General features: G+C 49.4%; 1 protein-coding gene across 13 annotated transcripts in view; it reads left to right on the top strand.

Moving 5' to 3' along the window:
- Positions 1-23,430, top strand: part of LOC144763708 (uncharacterized) — a 2,434,724-nt gene that overhangs the window by 1,754,687 nt on the left and 656,607 nt on the right. For all 13 annotated transcript variants that reach the window (XM_078649561.1, XM_078649562.1, XM_078649564.1 and 10 more), the window contains one exon: positions 14,845-14,907. In XM_078649561.1, the coding sequence (XP_078505687.1) occupies positions 14,845-14,907 (63 nt within the window). The remainder of the gene's footprint in view (positions 1-14,844; positions 14,908-23,430) is intronic.

The following is a 23,430-nucleotide window of genomic DNA, read 5'->3' on the forward strand; positions in this document are numbered from 1 at the left end:
TATTCCTTGGATTCAGAGGTGAGGAGGGACGGCCATTTTGCACGTTTTGTGCTGCAGGATTTTTTGGTATAAGTAGGTGGACACCCTCCTCCGGGAGAGGGACTGCTTTGTGATTCAATTCAAAAGGTGAGAAATCCACAGGCAGATGTATCCATCAGAAGAATAAGTTACTTCCCTTCGGTAACGCTTCTTTTGGTGGGCACAGTATCTACCTGTGAATTCCTCACTGTCCCACACTCCTCCCCGTTGTCTACCTACGTATGACGAAAGGATTTTTGCACATCACATTCCTGTATTTCTTTGTTATTCACATTATTTTGATGCTGGTAAATGCTGGTAAATGTCTTGGATTTAGCTTTTCTTGTTTTCCTTCTTTCTTCTTCAAATCATATGTTATGTATATTTCTGTATATATTGTATTCTGTGTATACTTGGTATATGTTGTCGGTCCACCTGGAAAAAATGGGTGGAACTGACGTCAGCACGCAGACAAAGTCTTCTTACAGCTCCGGTGCCATCATACGGAGTAGCAAGCAGAGCTGTGGTATTGTGATGTCCTCGTTGACGTGGGAGAGCTAAGAAAAAAGATGAATTGGAATGCTGGCACAGGGGTGAATTCAGAAGGTGAGGAATCCACAGGCAGATACTGTATCCATCAGAAAAAGTAACTTGTTTGTTTGGCCTCTTTGTCTACCTCAATCTATGAACCTTAAACTACTACTATGCGAATGTTTGTGAAGCGCTCTGATGCCTTCAGGTCAAGTTTGCACTATATAAAACTCTACAAATAAATACATTAATAAATATTGAACACCCATTTATTTTCAATGGACTTTTCTCACAATGTTTGAACGTCTTTAGTTTATTGGCTTGTTGACTTTTCTTTGACTGACATCTCTTGACTTCACATGCAGCTAGTCCAACAAGCGCATGCTTTTCTGAAGTAGACATCGACATGGCACAACGATCTTCTTCACTTTCACTTGACACTGATGAGGAACTTTTTGACGATGATTTAGATGACAATCATCTCCGGTGGACCTTGTGGGTGCATGTCGAACATTGCTCCTGGAACATTCCAGGGGCTATTTGGTCTTCTCGCTTTGACACACTTGTTTGTCCCTTTGCTTCACACACCGTTACGAAATGGTTCTCCTTCCTATAGCCCTTAGAAATCTGCACAATTGCGGGGCATTTGTCTTCGTGTGTGAACGGAAATCCACATCTAAAACATAACTTCGTTTTAAGTGTAGATATTGTGTGTCCTTCAATATTTTGCTGTGACTTGCATTGCACACTCAACAACTTGCTGATAAGCATGCTCTTCAGCTCATAGCGGCCATTAACACTTGTTCCAGGGGGGCGTGGCTACGCACGCAATGGTGGTGGACGTGCACGGGTAGAGCTCCGTGCTGAGCTCCCCTTCCCTGGGCCAGTTATCCGCTAAAACAGCACGGAGCCGCCTGAAACTTTCAGCGGACCTTCCCGGGGTGATTCTCGGCACTGCGGCCGATTTTGGCAACGGAGACCCGACGGGCCGAGCCCCGTCCTTTCCTGAGACCCGCCTGCGGTGCCGGCGGTGACGAGGTCGGTGGAGTGATCACGGGAGGCCGCGGCTTGGGCCTACCACACAGGCCCCACACTGCGCACTTCACCGGGGCGGGACTGTACCCCGCAGAGTCCTTCACCGAGGAGCAGGCACGATAGCCACTAGACGCCCTGTCTGCCGCGTGGCTGGATGCCCACGGGGGGGCTGCTGTGGGTGCGGAGCGGGCGCCTGGCGGGACCTGCCTGACCGCGGGGCTGCCGGGACCCGGGAGCGGAACACCCCTGCACGGCTGTGCGGAGACACACCTGGCGGAGTAGCGACCAGGGCCAGCAAGCCGGAGAACCAACGCGACCTGCGGCGACCCTCCCGGTGGCTTCCGGAGACAACGGACTCCCCCCCCGGCCGGGAGGGGAGGCCGGGGGCACAGGCCAAAAACTTGCAGATCCCGCACTGCGTTGAGCGACCCGCACGGCGGCTGCAGCTGCCCGCGAGGAGCTATTGAGTGGAGCTGGGCTCGCCCTCCGGCACGGACCTGCCTGGCCCCCCCACTGCCGCGATCGGGGAGCAGCGCCCAGGAGTGGTGCTGACGGGGCTACTGGGGGGGACCCACGGGCCCACGTGGCAGATCTGCCGGATGACTGTTGGTGCTACCCTGGCCCTACGGACCCTTGCATAAGGCTGAACAGCCTCATACTTCGCTGCAGGGCGGCAGCACCTGACTGCCGGCTGCTCACTACCTGGGAGCTCACGCCGGTGCCTGCGACGCGGCCCTCACACTCCCGGCGAGGAACATTACTGCCCGCCTGGCGAGGCGAGCGGACAGAGGGCAGGGGCCGGGCCGGGCGACTGGCACTGAATGAACGGCTCACAAACATACCTGCCGCGGAAGGGAGCCCGCAAATAGTCCAGGCCCACACTGAGAGCGGGACGGCGAGCGCGGCCCTGAGGAGGGACCTGCTGAGCCCACACACGAGACGACTGAGCTGCGGAGCCGCGTGTGACGCTGGAGGGACGCTGGGGAGGCGCCATTTGATGACAGGACCTGCCATGCGAACAATCCTGTCCTACAACATCTAGGACACTGGCAGAGAAGACCTGCACATGTCCGGTGGAGTGAGGACGCGCACCGGGACAGGGGGAGCCCCTCCAAAAGGAAAAACCGGCAAGCTACTGGACAAGATGGCCGCTGATCAGGTGGCTGCGAGGTTGGATAGCGTGCTTGCGGCTATGGAGCGCATGGAGCACTCGCTTCAACAGACCAGAACCTCCCTGGAGTCGAAAATTGACAGTGTCGCGATTGACCTCACACACCTACGCGATGACCACAGGAAGCTGGCGGACCGGACCAAGATGCTGGAGGGTGCGGTGAAAGACCTTGAACCCAGGGTCGCCCAGACGGACAAACACGTACAGGATCTCCTCAACAGGGTGGATTTCTAAGAGGACCGGGCTGAGGATGCGGAATGGCGGGCTAGACGCAATAACATTCGCCTGGTGGGAGTCCCCGAAAAATGGGAAGGGACCCGACCCGCACAAAGAGTGGAGGACTGGCTCAGGGAGCTGCTACCTGCGGACACGCTCTCGCCGCAATTTGTGGTGGAGAGGGCACACAGAGTCCCAACGAGACCCCACACCACGGGCATGAACCCAAGGCCGCTCCTCTTCAGGATCCTCAACTACAGAGACAGAGACGCAGTGCTGCGGGAAACCAGGCGTCTAGGCGAAGTCCGCATTGACAATGCACACGTCATGTTTTTCCCGGACTACACAATCCGAGTACAGCGTCAAAGACATGATTTCCTGGAGGCTAAGCGGAGACTCAGGGAGGCGGGCTTGAACTATTTCCTGCCAAACTGAGGGTGGTGGCGCGGGACAAGACTTACTTCTTTAACACCCCAGAGGAGGTCGGTGACTGGCTGGACAGTGGTACTGATACGACGCCGAGACAGACGCAGGAGAACGGGACGCGGCCGCGAAGGCGCGGACCGAGACGCCACCGTGGGAACAGGGACCAGCGGAACCGAAGACCGGAGGAACCGTCGCGTCACTCCCCACCAGCTGACCAAATGCTTATGGAACAACAGGATGCGCTCCGACGCATCTCCCAAATGAGCAACTCTCCTGGATCGGAAGTCGCCGTGGACCCTGGCCAACAGACCAATCTCAGCGATGAAGAAGCCATTTATGGACTGCCGGACTCCCAGATGTCTGTGGAACTTCCGGAGGTCACACCGCAGACGGCAGACTTGCTCCACTGAAGGAAAAGTCGCACGTAATATGAGAACTCTGTTGCAGAGACGAGATCGGCATGGTGCCGAAGGGTCGCTTGGTAATGCTACATGCTGGGCGTCTGTCGGGGGGGCCCCCACAGCTAGGTTGGCGGTTGGCCTCACCAGCGCACCGTGAGTACTTCTCCTATTCCAACGACCCTCGAGAAGGTAAGGTGATGATGGAACACTAATGCCACGCTTCCCACTCCCCCCCCCTCCCCTGGTCAGTGGCACCGTCTCCCTGACTTCCCTACATGGCCGGGGATTGCATTGACCCCCTGCAGCATGTGACTTTCTCGCACTGTGCAGGCAATGTGTCAGCAAACATTTATATACCCAATCCAAAGACAGGCTGCAGGGGTGGGTCCCCCATGGAGCTAAAGACGTCCAGCTCTGGCGCGCTGACATTGGCTGTAACTGGACTGGCCCATGAGGCCCAGGGAAGGGATTAGACCTTTCCTCTTGCACACCTCATAGAACTGTCAGGACTGTGAGTAGCACACGATCCCCCCAGATTTGAATAGTTGTCCCTCTTCTTTATAGAGTATGGACGGTGGCCCGTTTTGCTACTGCCCTTTTGGTATTTCAGGGGTGTTTCCCTACAGTTGGGTTTTGTTACAATGTGTTTTGTATCCCCTTTTTGATGTCTTCCTGACCTTTTATGGGCGCGCTGAGGGGGGTGGTCGGGGGAGAGCTGGCGGTGGAGTTGCTGCGGGTGGGCGCTGGGCTGCAATTGAGGGGACGGGATGAAGGAACACACTGCTGTATGATGGAGTCTACCAAACTATGCACCTGGAACATTAGGGGTATGCACACACCAGCACGCCGCTATCAGATATATTCATACCTGAAGAGACACCAGATACGCTTCGCACTTCTGCAGGAAACGCACTTGAACAAAGCAGAGGTAGTCGCACTGCGGCGTAGATGGAGGGGGCAGCTGTATGCTACCGAGTACTCATCGTATGCCAGGGGGGCGCTCATATGGGTGCAGCCGGGTACTCCCTTTGCGATGTCCGAAGTGCAGACTGATCCGGAAGGCAGATATGTGCTAGTGAAGGGCCGCCTGGATGGGCAATCTATAGTGCTAGCGTCCATATACTCTCCAAATACGGAACAGGGGGGCTTCCTGGCGCGCGTTTCGGAAAAGCTGGCACCCTGGCATGGCATCCCCTGGGTTCTGGGAGGGGACTATAACACGGTACTGGATCCCGCACTGGACCGCTCGGCCCCGCCTGGGCCCAATGCCACGTCTCAGGGGGCAATTAAGGCACTCACCCAATGGGCGACACAGTGGGACCTACGGGATGCATGGCGCGCACACAACCCTAACATTAAAATATACTCCTATTACTCAGGGGCACACTCGTTGCATGTCCGCCTGGACAGATATATGGTGTCATCGGAGCTCTTGCCTCACATAACAGATACACAATACCTTGGTCGGACGCATTCTGACCACAACCCGCACACACTGCACATAGCCTGGGAGCGCCCCCACCCGCCCATCCCCATGTGGCGCCTACAGCCGGCCCTGCTGCTAGACGCCCCATTCCGAGACTCCCTGCAGGCACGCGCAGCAGAATATTTCACTGATAACGCAGGCACGGCGTCCTCCCCGCAGGTCGAGTGGGACGCATTCAAGGTGGTGATGCGGGGTCACTGCCTGGGGACACAGGGCGGTATACGGAAACAATTAGAGGCCGACCTATGCCGGGTGGAGGCTGAATTGCTCCGCCGGGAGCAGGAGGCGGTGGAGGGGACGGGCGCCGAGCTAGATGAGGCCCGCGCGGAACATGAGGCGCTACTAGAACGCCTGCGACACATCAATTTTGCGGCACACTCGGCGCGAACACACCAATACAGCGACAAACCCGGCAGATTGCTGGCCTGGCTAGTCAGACAAGAAAACCGCGCTGAGCCAATATCAGCCATCCGGACGACCCTGGGGGACGTAGTGCACACACAGAGTAAGATACATCAGGCCTTCGTGCAGCATTATCAGGCACTGTATAGGTCACAGCTGAGGGCTTCGTCGGCGACCATAGCTGAATACTTGGAGCACATCCCACTACCAACTCTTACGGAAGTGCAGCGGGGGGAGCTAGGGGCACCTTTCACGCGGGAAGAGCTGCGTGAGGCTATCTTCGCACTGTCCAATGGCAAAACGCCAGGCCCAGACGGCCTGCCTGCCGAATTCTTTAAGACCTGTTCAGATATACTGATCCCGGAACTGCTCAAAATGTACAATGCTGCAATAGAGGACTCGGCGCTTCCTGCCACGCTGAATGAGGCTAACCTGGTTTCTCTTCTGAAGCCTGGTAGAGATGGGACCAGTATGGGCTCTTACAGGCCCTTGGCCATGTTGAATACCGACTATAAAATATTCACCTCTTTGCTAGCTCGCCGCCTGGCTGCGGAGGTCCCTGCCCTGGTTCATTCTGACCAAAATGGCTTCGTGCCAGCGAGAAGCACCTCGCGTAATATTCGTCGACTCTTCCGGGTACAGGTGGAAGCAGTACCTCAATGGCCGAGGTCGGGTTGTCTGGTCCTAGACCTCGAGAAGGCCTTCGACTCGGTGGAGTGGCCTTACTTGGGGGCAGTACTGGACCGCTTTGACCTGGGGGGAGCGTTCGAAGAAATGGTGGACCTTCTCTATCAGCGGCCGGGTGTCAGGGTGCGTACGGGCAGGCTACTCTCTGAGGAAGTACTGGTGCGCAGAGGTACCCGACAGGGTTGCCCGCTGTCGCCCCTACTTTTCTCTCTGGCAATTGAACCCCTGGCGGCGCTACTACGGTCGCGGGGGGCGGGATGGGGAATACCGCTGGCGGATGGTACACATATAGTTTCACTATACGCAGATGATTTACTTCTGTATGTACGAGACCTCACAGCAGTGCCAGATGAATTGTCAGACATTTTCCAGACCTTCGAAACAGTATCAGGACTCAGGGTCAACTGGGTGAAGTCCGGAGTGTACTCCTTCAGCCAAGAAACGCAGGAGTGCGACGTGACCCTTGGAGGTGCCAGGCTGACCTGGTATCCCACCTCCTTTAAGTATCTTGGGATACACATCTATAGAGACCCGGAGACTATATTGGAAGGTAACCTGGGACGTGCCGTGTCCTCTCTACGTGCGCAGATGGCTTTCTGGAAGACACTGCCCCTGAATGTACCGAGCAGGATTGCTCTAACTAAAATGATAGCATTGCCTAGACTGCTCTATCACTTTGCCAACATCCCGTCCTACGTCCCCGCTAAACTCTTCTGCGACCTAGAAACAATGGTCCGTAACCTGATCTGGAATGGGGGGCGACCCCGAGTGGCCCTGTCGAAATTATACTCCCCGACAACAGAGGGCGGGCTGGCAGTTCCTAATATGGAACTGTATTATCTGGCTGCGCAGCTGCAATAGGTGACACACTGGCTGAGTGGCACGCACCTGGATGACACGGCCACCGCTACGTACACATGGACACACGCGCAGATATGCGCGCTGTTCCACCCCCTAACTAAAGGCCCACGCCCGCTGCCCCTGCATGTGGCTGTGGCCCGCAAGTGTTTCCTCCGCAGTTTAAAACTGACCGGGGAAGTAAAGCCATATGCCCCTGCGATTCCTCTGCTGGGCACGCCCAGGAGATGCGGAGCGGTAACAGCGCGCATCCTAGAGTGTTGGACGGCGGCTGGAGTAGAGACACTGGGTGACCTTTATGCGGACGGTGCTCTGCTTCCATTCGAGGAGCTGACAGAGGGCGCAGGTCTACCGGCGGGGCAGTTCCTGACCCATGCGTCCATACTAAGGGCATACGCGGATTCCTGGGGGGGCGTTGGGGAGGAACCGCAGATGCATCATGTGATGCAGTACCTACATGTAATGGGCAACGGCACCCACATAATCCACTGGCTGGCGCAGGCTCTCCTCCTACACACGCAGCGGTCCACGCAACCGGCGCGGGACAAGTGGGCGACCCACCGACAGCGGGAATGGACGGATAAGGAGTGGGCAATGATCTTAGCCAGCCCTATGAACATCCCGCGCAATGCCCGCTTCCGAACCATCCAATTTTATATAATACATCAGGCATACTTGTCACCAGATAGGATCAACAAATACTTCAAGATTAACACCGCCGCCTGTCCCAGATGCGACTTGATAGGTGCGGACATTTTACACTTGCTCTGGAATTGCCCCTCACTGGATTCATACTGGGGGGAGGTGGCGTCTCTCCTAACGCACAGCGCTGGCCCTGGGCTACCACATACCTGGGAGGCATGCATACTTGGTTTATATGGCAGGAACAAACTGAATAAGACGCACGCCAGGTTCTGGGATTTAGGCCTCATCACGGCCAAGCGGCTGATTACTAAACATTGGAAGGAGAGGAGGCCGCCAATCCCTAAATACTGGTGCGCCTCCTTTACTAACTGGGCTAGGGCGGAAAGCGTGGCTTTGCACAAGGAAGAAGTTGCGGGCTTGAGACAATTCCCCATTGCGCAGATTTGGGACGGGTTTTTGCGATCCCTACAGGAAGAAAGGACGGCCAGAGGGCTCATATAGGGTCCGTAATAAGCGCGTTGACACGAACCACATAGCTGTAGGGAAGCTGGGTGTATGAATAGGTGTTCTCTCCCCCCACCCCCCCCCCACGTCATACACACATTGAGGGCACTGGTGGTGTGGCGTCTCTTGACCAGTGGGGACTGCCGCCTTCCCAGTTGTTTAGCCAGCAGGCGCTTGTGAGCACCCCATGTCCAATAAGCTAATCGATGGTCTGGATAGTCATTCACAAGCAGACGCATAACAGTACAGGCCTGTTGCGATGTCTCGCAGACCGCTCTCCGTGAGGTCGCTCCCTTTAACGCGCCCGCTCTCCCCACGGCCCCCCCCCCCCACACAACCACCCCCGTTTATATGTTCTGGACTCTTACCTCCCACATGTAGTCTGTCAGCTAGGATGCGCAAGCGACCACAGACTTAGGAGAGGGGACTGGCGCAGGCCACGTCTCTCTCACCAGCTGCATGTCAGTCTATAGAGCCACCCGCACGAGTCGCTGCACGAAGTAGAGATGGGAAGTACAGCTCTGCTATTACTTGGCAGGTGGAGCGATTCGCAGCGCAGGTAGGCCGCACAAGTGCCTCATCCGCATCCACATTATTGACACGCAGCTGAGGTCAGCGAGAACTCCTCCTGGGCTTGGTACCGAGGGTGCGGTAATGTTCGCTGAAGATACAGCCGACAGAATGGGACACACAGATGAGACTTGTCCAGTTTCCTAAGTTGCAATGTTTTGCTTATATATACATAATGAAAATAAAAAAATGACGTTCATTTTACACATGTTGTGCGCAGAGGCACCTATACCGTGAAAGATATTGTACATCATATGCAATGATTGTTGGCCGGCACGAAAATGCATGCTTCTTGCTTGTGCTCATTTATCTCGTACATGCCTCCTCAAGTTGCGGCCGGCCCACAGGGTTGTAGGCTGCACCATCTGTACTGTGCTATGAAAAATTAATAAACGTCTTTAAAAAAAAAAAAAAAAAAAAAAAATTAACACTTGTTCCAGACTCAGAGTTTCTCACACCATCCTGCTTCCGAAGGAATCGGACAAGCAACTATCAATGACTCTGATATGTATGGCTTCATCATCATTAAATTAATTGAACTTACAGTATTTGATGAGTGTGTCAAGTCTCTCTACAAATTCTCAATGGTTTTGCCAACTTTCTGTCGTTCTTGCCTGAAAATAAATCTTTCATAGTCAGCATTTGGCATTAGATTCAACTTGAGATTTAAGTTTTCTTTAATCTGATCGTATGTGATTTCTTTATCAGTTCGTGGCATTTTTTTATGACTTCTTTTACGCCATCACCAGTAAGATTTTTGAGGTATTCGTTCATCTTTTTGTTATCAGTCTTTTCAAGTGCATCAATGAAATCATCAAATGTCTTTATCCACGTTGTTCATCGGTCACCAATATTTTGCTGTGGGACAGTATCAAATGGTGATGGTGGTTTCAAGAAAACAGCAGCATTGAACAATTTGTGGGAGTGGATGCCACTAGGGATAGAGTTCCCTCAGACACTGTCTACTGTCCACTGGGACCTGAGTTATACGTACCATCTTTGAGGCCCTGTGATGTGCTGGCTTCTGGGTCATCATGGACAGTCTGTGGAATAGTAACCTCTCTCTTGGTCTCCATGGGATTCCTTCACTTTCATGGAGACCTTTGGCGTTGTTCTGAGCTGCCACACAGCAGCTTTGAGTTGTGTGGTTCTTCTTGGGTCTCTTCACCCATCCTTAGTTCATAGAGCTCCTCCTTTTCAAGGCTCTGTTAAGTACATTACCAGTATGTGATTGTCTGCTTTCAACCACAGTGTTCTCGTGCCCTTGGATGTCGCTTTGTACTTTTCTTGACACCTGGTTGATCTCTACCTAGCAGCACTTATAATTGCAGCATTTTCAGCCACAATCCCTGTCAGGGTGGACCTCTAAAGTCACTTTTTTAACTTGCGCTTAACCCTCTGGTAACTTGGCAGAAAAGCAATCAGTCTTAATTTATACGCAATGTGTGAAGTATTTATGCAGCACACAAACAGCAATAAAGTGAAAACACAACACAAGGAAAATTCCATACCAATTTTGAAAAATAGAGTACATTTTAATAAATTACTTAGTACCTCAACGACAAAAATCCATTTGGTAGAACTGGAGATATGCAGTTTTAAAGGTTTAGCTAGAAATGGTGCTTAAAAGCACAAAGCGACAACTGTGGTTTTCAGGTCGCACCAGACCAGAACAAAGAACCTGATTTAGATCTCATGGATGAGTTACTCCATCACAATGGTGAAGGATAGCTGATCCGCTGAAATCCGTCACCATTGAGACAGAGTAACCCATCCGATGAGATTTAAATCAATCCCAAATTCACATGTCAGATCAACCGTGATGGAGTGCAGACTGAGTACAGGGCCCAAGTCAGCCCCCTTAACAAAGTACCTTCAATCCTGTGTACAGAGCGTTGAGAGGTCATGAACGTAGATGATCATGTAGCGGCCATTCCGAGGAGCTGCAGGGCTGCGATGCGAAGTCCTGCGCCGAGGATGCACTACAGCACATTGGTGTTTCCAAGGAGCTGCAAGGCTGCGATGCAGGGTCCTTTGTCGAGATGCATTACGCCCCGCCCATTCTGATGAGCTACTGGGTAATGGGGCACGCACCTTGGGATCTGCTAGGACCACAATTGGTCTGGCAGGTTCCTTCAGGCCCATTTCCAAGGGTCCAGAACTGGTAGGGGTGGTCCCACTTGGGAGGTTAAAGTGCAGGGTTCAAGTTGGTTGGAGCCTTTATGTCCATTGGGCTCTCATCAGGAGACTAGCTGCTTAGCCCTTGAAGTCACTCTGGTGGTCCTGAGTTCAACTGCAAGTGTGGTAGGTGACAACTCTGCCCCCCTATCAAGTCAGAAATGGCCCATTCTGCCAACACCTATTCCCCCCTTTTTTTCGCTGTCTGGGACCAATACACAAAGACCAACTACCAGTTACACCTAGTCATGTGACCCATGATACAGGCTGCAGGCATCAAATGGCTGGGCTAAGAAAGTAGTGGCATTTTCAGAATTGGAACGTAAAATCCAACTTTTCCATTAAGGGAAGTTTTAAATGAAAATTCTTTTGTGACCAAACTTGACTTTTCTACCTGCTCCCAATTGAAAGTTATCATTTATTGAATGTAATAGGTAACCCAATGTTTTCCTATGGGAGAGGTAGGCCTTGCAGTAGAGAAGTAAGTGAAGTAAGAGTTTTTCACTACTAGGAGATGTAAAACTTAAACACACTTGACCAACGTTTTAAATACACTGCACCCTGCCCTAAGAGCTGTTTAGGGTTTATCCTAGGGGTGACATAAGTATTAAAAAGGAAGATTTAGGCCTGATTAAAGGTTTATTTTGCCAGGTCAAAATGGCAGTTTAAAACTGCACATACAGGCTCAATCGAAGGCATGATACATGTTTAAATGGGCTATTTTAGTGAGTGACATAAACAGAGCTGCAGTCAAACTAGTAGCATTTAAGTTACAGGCCCTGGGTACAGGCACTACTACTTTACTAGGGACATAAAAGTAAATTAAATGTGCCCATTGAGTGTAAGCCATTTTTACCATGTTTAATGGAGTAAGCACAATCACTTTAGTACTGGTCAGCAGTGGTAATGTATGCAGAGATACAGCTAACAAAAACAGGCTCAGAAAACAGGAGGATGAAGGCAGAAAGCTTGGGGGTGACCCTGCAGAGAGGGCCAAGTCCACCACAACTCTCCTCAAGCCAAACGTAGGGTAGATTAATCAGTCATTTGGTAGGATTTCCTGCATAGGGGATACAACATGGACCCTGGCACTTTACTACAGAGGCCCTTGGCTGTTCTTTTCCCCTCTGAACTCAGTTGGATCCCTCTGTCTACATTCTCCTGGACCACTGGACTGGCCCATGGGAACCCTTCTCTTTATCTGTGGACCCCATCTGTGCACCTTCTAACCTTAACAAGCTCACAGATGTATCTCAGTAGCCAGACAGTACTTAATAGCCAAGAAAGTGATGTGACCCATTCCACCCCTCGGATCAGACTTCTGTCCTCAACCCAAGGAACATTCTGCCCATAAGGCCAGCATGTCATAAGGACAGCAGTCAGTGTCAAGACCCATGCCATACACGTTTCTCTGACCTCTGAGTTTCCTCAGAGTGGGTGACAACTGTCTTAGGTGTTAGGCACCCTTCTTCCACTCTCCTTTCCACCAGTCCATGGATGGTAGTCTGAGACTGACCACTCAGCCCAGGATATGTACCTTGAGGCTGAAAATGGGTCAGGGGTGAGTCCTTCCTCCCCCCCCATTTTGGCTCTGTACCTTTCATTTGGGAGTGGTACCCCCAGAAATTTGAGCTCTCAGGGCACCCTCAACAGTCACCCCTCCCAGCGCTCCTGACATTTGTGACAGTTCATTCCCCAGAATGCAGTCTTTGGGCATCTGGGGACTAACTATGACCCTCTCCTGGGTCACTCTCCCACCCCATTTCAGGGATATTAGGGCCTTGTGGGGGGAAAAGTCCTGTCTTTGGACCTGAGTTACCCTACATACCTGTCCGGTGTACTACTCGGGGAAACACTACCATGGTCTGGCTGGCCCTGGTGTCCCTCAAAGCAGTGACAGGGATCCCATTCACTTCAATCTGGTTGAAGTGACAACTTCCACCCTCAGAGATTACCAGTTCATCCTCTGAGTCTACCTCCCAACTAAGGGAGACTAGTGAAGAACCGGGTCAGAACCCAGCGGTGCCAGGGACACAACTGAAATCTTCGAGTTCCACCTGTTTTGGTATACAGAGACACAGAATACTTCTGGGTGGCGTCAGAGACCAAGTTTATTAGCTGCAGCTAGTAACAAAAATCCCAACAATACATCACAATGTATATTCCTAGACTGTTCAAATTACTAAGGCAAGACATCTCCTTTTATACACCATATTCTCATTATAAATGTACACCCACTGTGCAAAATTCTAACCAATAGGGCACATTTTCTAACTGAGTATCACATTAACAAAAACCCAATTTACAGTAACCCAACCCAAAAGTTCATTATTAGGAATGTCCCAAATTCAATCTTTGCAAGCCGGACAAATTTATAATTGAAAAGCACAACCCATGTAATGTCAGAACATAAAGGAAACAGTAATAGATGCTGAACAAGATAAAGCATGTGCAAGGAAACTAAAGGTTAACGAGGTCCTGAACATTAAGTGGCAATCTTAGACAAGGATCAAACCAAGGGAAATTGGCTTTGCGAGGTCAGTTTCAGGTGAAGAGGTCAGTTTCTCTGCAGTTCATTCAGAGTCGAAAGAAACCTAGTTAATGTATACATGAACTCAGAAGGCCAGGCCACTTGTTCGCCGGGCCTCTTTCACAGGCCTACGTGAGGGCAACACAAAATGGAGTCAGGCTCGAGAATTACAGAACCTCTCTAGGGTGTGTCTATCACTTGACCCTGGGGACTACTTATCACTAAGGCCATATTGGCCACACCTGGAGAGTTCCCACCAGTGGGTAGTTTCTTAGGGGAGACAGAATCCCTCTGCTTGCATCCTATCTGTGAACAATCAATGCACCAGGGATGGAAAGGTAGTTCCCTGGGCCACAGTCCACCAGAACCTCCTCCCTGTTTCTCACTAGGGGCCTGGTATTCCTCCCCTCTCACACATACACATTATTCTGGGACTTGTCTGTGTGTTCCTGTATTTAGGAGCCCCTAAATGTGTAATGCGGAAACTGCAGGTAGTACAGAATTCGGCAGCTTGGCTGCTGCATAATGTTCCCAGACACAATTGAGCCCAGCAGGCTCTTCTTTCCCTTCATTGGCTCCCGGTGGCCCAAAGGGTCAAATTCAAATCCCTCTATATAGCTTATAGGGCATTGTTGGAAATAGGCCATTTCATTTCTTAAATTCTGACTTTTCCCTATACCCCTACTAGAAATCTGCAGTCTACTAATTCCTAACTTGCACTGGTCCCCTCCATTAAAAAAGCCAGTAGTGGAGGACGGTTATTTTGATGCAATGTTGCCAAGTTATGGAATTCCTTACGACCACACCCCCTACCCTTCGTACAACCAACCTGGAACTTCCTTTTTGCAAACTCCTGAAAACATGGCTGTTTGACTGCTTATTCCACTAATGTCCTGGTCAGCTAGATGCGGTCTTAGTGCTGGGGTGTGTACGGGCAGCCATATGCTCTATAAGTGCTTCAAAGATAAGATAAGATAAGATATTCATTAAACTTGCCCACGCTTCAAAGCAGAAATACCTGTCCGTCAGAGTGATTTAAAAGAGTGGCTTTTAAATAGTTCAACCTACCGACTATAATGCTGTGATGCTACATTGGGCAAAATAATCACAATATACAAAGTTTATTTTAATGTAATTCTATAATCTATGTTTTGTTTTTGTAAACTATAATTTTTTGTATTTTCAGCTTTAGTGTCTACAAAATCAGACCTCCAAGCTGCCCTTTCATTTGCAAAAACTGGAAAACAAAGTAAGTAAAGAGACAATCTTCACTTGTGATTGGGATTTTGGCTAGAATAGGAATAATTCAGTATATGTAATGCACCTGGTCAATCTTCTTGATGCAATTTCCATCCATGTCCATCAGTTCATTGAAACCCCATGGGAGAAAATTTTAAGACATAACAGTGCATGGTTAGATACCCTCTTCATCAGTTAAACGCCTTAATGCATACATGGTTTTAGATATATTTTGCATCCGCCTGTCAGTAACTCTCAATAGCAACGCCAGTATAGGCAATTTGATCAATCTATGATAACCTACAGTTTTTTATATATATATATCATAGCACAAAACACAGATATGTTGCTAAAGTTTTAGCAAAGTAATGTTTGTAATTGAAAAAGTGGTGGCAGAATACATTACCAGCCGGGACGACGGGAGACCACATCAGGTTCTCAGACGGGTTACACTCTGATACCAAAGTCTGACATAGGAGCGAACTCCTCCCGAGCCCCAACCAGCTGTTAAAACTCGACCTTGGTATCCTTTTTCTAGAGTGTCCGTAAGTACATAGACACGCAGTTCACACACCTTAGCACGTGTGTAGGTACTAGTTTTTTACCTTTTTCACGTTCCACGTGGCACTACACACTTTGCCACTCACCACTTGTCACGGTCCTGAAGAAAGCCCCTCCTACATTTCCCTGCGGTCTGAAACATGTAGACCTATCACATAGACAACTATAAGATAATACATTCTTTTTTAGTTGCATCACACATATTTTTAATCGTATCCTGAGCCGCCACTAATAAAAATACATAAGTAAGGATTCTCAGAGGTATTTTTTATTCACATCACACACTTGCACCACATCAGCTTCGCTGTAATCAGGCGTCGTAGAACAACCGGCCAGCATTCGGCCACCCGGTTGGGACCCCAATGATGAAGCATGACACCAACTAGGTTGGTGTGTGAGGGGTCTTATAACAAACCCAGTGGGTTCTAAACACTGCCATCTAGTGATTGTACCACACACATATTGGGTCCGTCCATCATTGTTTAACATGGCAGAATATATTAGTAAACGTTTCGCAGTTATAATGTTGCTCCTGATACTAGGGAACGTAGATCAGACATGGAAACAGGTCACCTGCCTGCTTTCTTCAAGACTATACATTGCGCATCAGAGTAAACGGTTCTGGGATTTCTGTTATGCTGACACTGTGATTGCATATTTATGGGCCTCTCATGCTTCCTGGAGAGGCTTGGGAAATATGTGTCTTAGAAATCCAAGCTGGAAATGTGTGCAATGATCGTCCACCGTAGCACACAGCATCTACCGTTCTTCCTAGCATTAGGCCCTTGTCTGTTTTGTAAGTTAGACGTCCCCTGGAGAACCTATACTATCCTCTTAAACAGCCCAAAATAATTTCCAAATTATCTTTTATGCAGGGGTGGGTGGGATAGGGGTGATCTCCTCAAAGCAAATGCTACTCAAATACAGTAATATTTAATGGAGGAGCAGGGCTGATATTTTTCAGACACTGACTTCTGGAGGTAATATTTTCAATGTATATGACATTAAATCTTCTATTCTATTAAAAACTATCTGCACAATTTTGTGTTGGTTTTATGGGTTTGAGTGACGGTCTTGAGATTTCATTACTTATGAAGATTATATAATATTCAAATTGACCTTCTCTTTTTGCTTACCCATTCCTTGGCATGCTCATTGGCTAGTACCTGGATATGTCTCACAAAAAGTGGAAACTGCCAGAGCCAGATCTTGTGTCTAGGCTAGGCCATATAATCCCGGTTCGTGGAGACAAAAGCAATCCCAAAGTCCCAAAGCAGTCATCTTAAAGACCGCTTCGATGAAACAGACCAAAGATGGAAAATGTAGCTATGACAGAGACGCTACAACAGCCACTTTTCATCATAGTTTTGAAGAACTAATATGGACCAGGGGAGAGTTGCCCCATCAACAACCCAGGAGGTGAGGACGTATAGTGCATAGATTTACACTAGGAAGTGAAAAGGAATCAAATGTTCACATGCTTGATGTCAGTTCCCTCGCCAGACTCCTGCATAACATATAGAAGACTATGATTGACACAGAGCTTCCAAACTGCAGTACAGAAACATCATGTCACACCAGTAGAATTTGGATCATGATTTATTGGGTGGAAACTTGAACTACGTGGACAAAAGATCGCCAGAGATCAACTTTCACTGTTCTGCCACCTTGAACCACCATCGGAGCTAACGCCACAGTGCAGCCAGCATAACTTTGCCCAGCAGCTGACAAAAATCTGTGCAGGTGCAGCGAGAACAGCTGACACCATCTGTGCAGGACATCATAAATGATAGGATAATGCAGGGATGAACGGCCTGAGGATCTTCACTTGTAACCAGACTTGCTGGAGAAAAATGTGTGGCCACGGAACAAAATAACCCCTCCGGCAGACCCAGTTTTGAGATGCATGAGGGCTGCTCAACGCCCACATTGGTAAGTACAACCACTGCACAAGGGAAGGAGGGCCAGGGAGGCAGTGACATTAGGCGTGGCTTCAGACTCAGAAATTCCTCCCAACAGACAATACACACTCCGCTGAAGAGGGAGGCCTTGTACTTACACATTTCAGAGAGTATAGGCACACAGGAATTTAACAAGTCAAAACAAAACAACTTCGCATGGAGCAAGAAGAAAAAAAGCAATGAAGCTGAATCGAAAAAGGTGCTAACATCTTCATTGCTTACTTGATGCGGTCATATTAATCTACTGACACGGGAAGTGGGCCTAATAAGGAAATAAAAGTACATATTTCTCTCCATAAATGCCTAGTTAGCCACTTTCAAGGACCTGCTAAGTATTAATATTTTAAGTTTGCCTCACCATGGATGTATGCACTGAATTCAGTCCACCCGCTGAGTAACAGAAGCTTTTCTTAAAGTATCGCGATCAAGGTACACCTTGAGAATTAAGCTGACTGTGAGTTTACATCAGTGCCACTGTATCCTACAAGGATGAAACACTCGTGCAACCGCAGATCAGGTTATACGGTTTTCACTTCTAGCAAAATGTGGCTGCCACATAGCTTTGTGTTGGCCACATATTCTGCCTTCAGTATATATCTCTTCTGTAGGCCCCCTAGCATATTCTCTAGCCACTACACCAATGGAAAAGATGTGCTGACCCCTGCACATACTTGTCATACATAAAAATGTAGCAATTAGTTGCCATCTCTATAAAGTTTGAGAGAGACACAGGATTTTGTCACTTGCTATCCTTTAGTAGTGATTGGTACTGGGAGGTACATATAACCGGCGTTAGGGATTTGGTTCAATGAATTTTAGAGTCACTTGGAATGCGATCCGGACACTGATTTGTTAACGGAAACGGCACTAAACTGTGTCTACAATTAGCCTTCCAGGAATGGGCGAGCCTAGAGGTTTTCACTAAATAAGCATGCCTTCAATAAAAACTACTCTTTGGGTAAACCTTCCATTACATGAGAAATCATAAAAACAGCGAAATATGGGTGAATGACAAATTTCCTCAATCAGGGCCAGCTTTAGGGCAGTGCGACTGGTGCAGCCGCACTAGGTGCTGACCTGTGGGGGGAGTGCTGTGACCTCAGTGGGGCTCTGTGCTTAGCAATATCTTATGATAGGAGAGATGAGGGGCACTTTTACAGGTGGTAGTGAGAGAATCGAGGAGGCGGTCATGGGACGTGGGTGCGCCAAAAGTGATTGTCGCACTGGGTGCTGTTGCGTTATGAACTGTGCAGCGCTGAAGGCCTGAAATAATGTCACGCCACAGAAATGACCCGCACAACCACACAGTATTTTGGTTGGCTCATGTCTAGCCTAGTGAGGCCACGCCCCATTTTTTTAGCACGCCCAGACCACGCCTGGTGTGAGCGCGAGGATGCGTCATATCCGGACCTCGCCGTGTCTGAGCACTGCACCGCTGACTCACTACATCTCATCTCAATACAAATCGACAACGGTGAGGGCCACTCGGTATGCACTGGTGAACTATTAATGGTGGTTCAATTAGAAAATTCGGCGCTCCACTTCCTATGGCCCACCATTTAAGACCAAGAATACAAATGAAAGAATACAAATGGAAAGAGCGTCTGTATTCAAAAATAATAAATTAAATATTATAGTCCATATAAGTTCCTTTCTTCTTTATTCTTCAACTTTTTTATTTTTTTTATCTTCAATATTCAAATGCAAATAAAGTTTAGGAGGTTACATATTCCGAAATTCCAACAAAAAAGGTTCTTTGGTAATTCAATCCAATGTGACAGATTATTTCTGACAGTTATTCCAATCCTTCACTCCATAAATACAACTTATTGTTACACGCAGCCAACGCGTTTCGTCCTCCTTAGGACATCATGAGGGCTCATTTTATTGTAACTTTAAAATGTTTATATTTTGTCTAATTCATCAATATTCCTTTCATATTTGTCACCAGCAACTAATTCCTCTCATTTCTCACAAGAAAATTCCTCTATTTTCAAGCTCTGCGAATTTAAAATCCTGGGTGCAATTTTAATCCAACTGTTATTTAAATTTAGTTTTCACAGTCTAAGTGTGTCTCTACCCAATTCCACGAATTTGAATCCTGAGCTCCCAGGCTCATTGATTATCTTCCGAGGTCAACACCTTCAACTGGCTAAAATTCCAGCCGTCCCCGTCAGCAGATCCTGATAAGGTTTGCAGTTGATTTATGAGGATCTGCTGACGGGGACGGCTGGAATTTTAGCCAGATGAAGGTGTTGACCAGTGTTAGCGCTTTGGGACAAGTGATCATTGAGATCATGTTGAAATGAGCTTCCAGGGCTTTGACTTCCTTCTCCTCATCTTGCCGTTCTCTTGGCGTTGGGTGTCGAGATAGGAAATCAGCCAGGTTTTTGGCACCGGCACACGACCAACACCTCGTACTATTGCAGTCCGATGGCCCACCATTCGATTCTCGGGGGTGGATGAGGGGCCGATCCCTTAAACAGGGGCACCAGCGGCTGATTGTCCGTGACGACCTTGAACGGTTGCCTGCAGATGTACAAGTTGTAATTCCGGCATGCCCATTGCTATAATCCACAGAATACTTGGTTCGGTTTGGTCCGACACTTATTTGATAAACTACGGCTTCCTGATTGGTTGCGCTGTAGTTAAAAAGCTTGCCATCACGCTACATCGGTACCTCCCCCTTGGCTTAGGACAAAGCCAGAGGTACCGACGGATAGGTAAGGGAAGGCGCGAAAAGTACTGCTCTCCGTCGCTCCATTTTTATTTCATATATGAAAATTGTTTTTGCTAACATGGGCATCGTAACTAATTCCATGTTATAGGCTAGACCAGTGACAGTTTTTGTGTTTTTTCCATATGTTGAATTGGGGTGTAGTCTGTTGTTCTGGGCTTTAAAGATTAAGTTTCCCCTGAGACCCTTTCTCAACTTGGTATTGCGTACCTGCCCATTGGTTAGCCAGGGCTTCCCTCTCAATTTGGGCATAGAGTTTTCAGTGGGTGAGAGTGCTGCCCATCTTCCCGGTTCTTGTTTCTGGGTGAGCCCTGCCCGAGGTCTTACGGGCTGGCGTTAATGATAAGCTCTGTGTGCTTGGCACGTCTAAGTACACCAGTGTGGTGTGGTCGAGGAGGGCACCCTGGACCTTCTGAAACGCTGCCTCTTCTTGCTGTTCTCATCTCCAAGTGGCATCGGAGCGCCTGAGATTCCGGAGGTGTTTGGCTATGGTGGCCAAATCTGGAATGAATAGGCCACAGTACATGGCCATTCCAAGGAAGCTTCGGACCTCCGACACTGTCGAGGGAGGTGGGGTGTTTTTTATGGCCTGGGACTTCCGTGGGGCTACCTGTATTCTCTCCTGGTTGAAGAGGTAGTCAAAGATTTCTATCTCCATCTCGAAGAAGAGACACTTCTCTCTTAGAAGAGTGACGCCATGCTCCTGGAGCCGTCCGCGGTGGCGGAGTGGATGAGGATGTCATCACTTACGTTCAACACTCCAGGGAGCCCTGTTAAGATCCCCCACAATGTGTCCTGGAATACCTCTGCTGCTGAGGATATTCTGAAATTGAGGCGCTTGTATCATCTCAGCCCCAGGTGGGTGCTGAATGTAGTGATGTACCTGCTCTCTTTATCCAAAACCAACTGGTGGTACCCTGCATTCAGGTCCTATTTTGAAAACCACTGTGACCAGTTGACTTTGGCGACGATGTCGTCCATTGTTGGTGTAAGATGGTGTTCCTGCCGAATTGCCTTGTTGGGAAGGCATATGTTGATACATAATAGGATCTTCCATGGCTGTCTTGGTTTCTCTACTATGACCATAGTGATACCCACAGGGTTGGTCCGGATAACTTCTCGATTACCCCTTGGTCCTCGAGCTTCTGTAACTCTTGCTCAACGATTGGCCGGAGATGGAAAGGGATCCGTCTCAGGCGTAGGGCTGTTGGGGCAACTGATTGGTCGATATGAAGCATCACCGGAGGCCTCTTGATGCACCCTAGGCCCTTGAAGAGGTCCGCGAACTGGTCCAATAGTGCCTCCATCTGGTTCACCCGTACCCGCTTTGCGAACGCCACCAGCCCTAGGTCTTCAGCGGCATGGCTGCTGAGCAGCGTATCAGCCTCTTTGTTAATGACGTGGACAACTGTGGTGATCTCATTGTCTTTTGACCGGATAGGCACGGTCATCCTTCCGCACAGCGGTAGGGGGGAGTCACTTCCATACACGAAGATCTTTGTCTTGGATGGTGTCAGTTCAGGCTTGGGTCGTAGCTTATGGTACTGTTGGATCCCCATGACATTCACTGATGCACCAGTGTCAATGACTGCCTTTACCTCCGATCCATCTATCTTCATGGTGCACGTGGGCTGTGGTCTTCTCCGTCTTTTTAATTCTTTGGTGAAGGCGACCAGGTAAGTCTCGCCTTCGTCATCTTCAGTCGATGTGTCTTCTACTCGATAGGTTGCTTGTTCTGTCTTTTTGGTGCTGCTTGACGTTGCCAACGAGGCGCTCAACAGTTGGCGTACTAGTTTCTGCATTGGCTCTCCCCCTCTGCTGTCTTTGCATTGGCTTCTTTTCCGGCATACTGACGCGAAATGGTTTGGAATCCTACAGTGAGGGCATGCCCGGCCTTGGGCAGGGCACGCGTCGCATCTGCAGTATCTGCATTGGCCTTTCAGAATTGGGGGTGGACGGCCCGACGGCCTGCTCCCTCTGTCTCGGGTCCTCACGGCATCAACCTTCTCCGTCTTGATGGTTGTGGTTCTCTCTGCTGGTCGTGTCAATGCTAGGTCCATTTCGGCGGCTCTGGCTGCCGAGAGGTTGTGTGTTCTAGCCATGACCAGTACGTCTTTGAGGGGTATATTTAGTTATCTTAGTATCAGTCCACACAGTACCTTCCTGCGGACGCCCTGGATTATTTAGGCACAAATCTCTTCTGTGGCTCGGTCATCTGCGATGTAGGTACCTGCCAGCTCCCTCAGTCATGCATAGAACACATCGATTGATTCCCTTCTCTCTGCCATGCCTGGCTTAGCTTTAATCTTTCGAAATCAGGGTTCAATTGCGGGTCGAAGTGTGTGTTAAGCGCCGCTACTGCGGCATCGTAATCGGTGGGTACCCCAGTGTTCGGGAGGTGTTTGAACAGGAGGTACGCCTCTTGTCCTGCATAATGGAGTAACAGCGACCGTCTCACAGCTCCATCAGTTTCTCTTGTCGCTACAAAGTAGTTCTCTAACCACCCTATCCATGTCCTCTATCGTGGGGACACAGTGGTGGGGTCGGCTGATTCACTATACGGGGGTAGTACCCCTGTTGGGGCGTGCTGCGTGATTTTTTTTTAAACATATTTTATTAATTTTTCAATTTTCAACCCATCAAATACAGCTTATTGCAGTTATACACAATAATGCATTACATTGAAATCCCCGTAAAGCGTATGTGCAGAATTGTCTACAGAAAGTGCATAGTATATGAAAACAACTATCACATCCCTCCCTCTCTCCCCCAACTTTGTCTGGCACCGACCACTCACAGCTCGTGTAGCAAAGAGTTCCACTATCTACTCCCAATTGTACATAAACGTTCAAAGTGTATGTATGCACCCTATGGTGCAGGGTCCACAAACAATGTAAATCAATAATCGTGGGAACTGGAAACAGGGGCTAGGTAATAAAACAGTTATTAATTCCGAGCTACCGGTACTGGTGGCGGGCCCAGGGCCTTGAACGCTTCCAGATTACTGTCCCTGTCTAGAGAGATGATTTTTTTGGGCAACCTCGGGCTTCCTTCCGGCGGATAGCAGCGCTCTCTGCTTTCGCCCCATCTCACCACTTTCCCATGCCAGCCATAAAGCTGTGGGGGTGTGGCCGATTTCCACTGCATCGTAACGGAGCGCTTAGTCAGGAGTAGAGTCAAGTCCATAAAGCGAAGTTGCACTTTCTGCGCCTTAGGGTGTTGTGTCAGTCCCAAGAGACACACTGTAGGGGTGCCCGGGACGGGGATCCCAACC

The sequence above is a fragment of the Lissotriton helveticus genome, chromosome 6, assembly GCF_964261635.1.
Source record: "Lissotriton helveticus chromosome 6, aLisHel1.1, whole genome shotgun sequence".
Classification (NCBI taxonomy): Eukaryota; Metazoa; Chordata; class Amphibia; order Caudata; family Salamandridae; genus Lissotriton; species Lissotriton helveticus.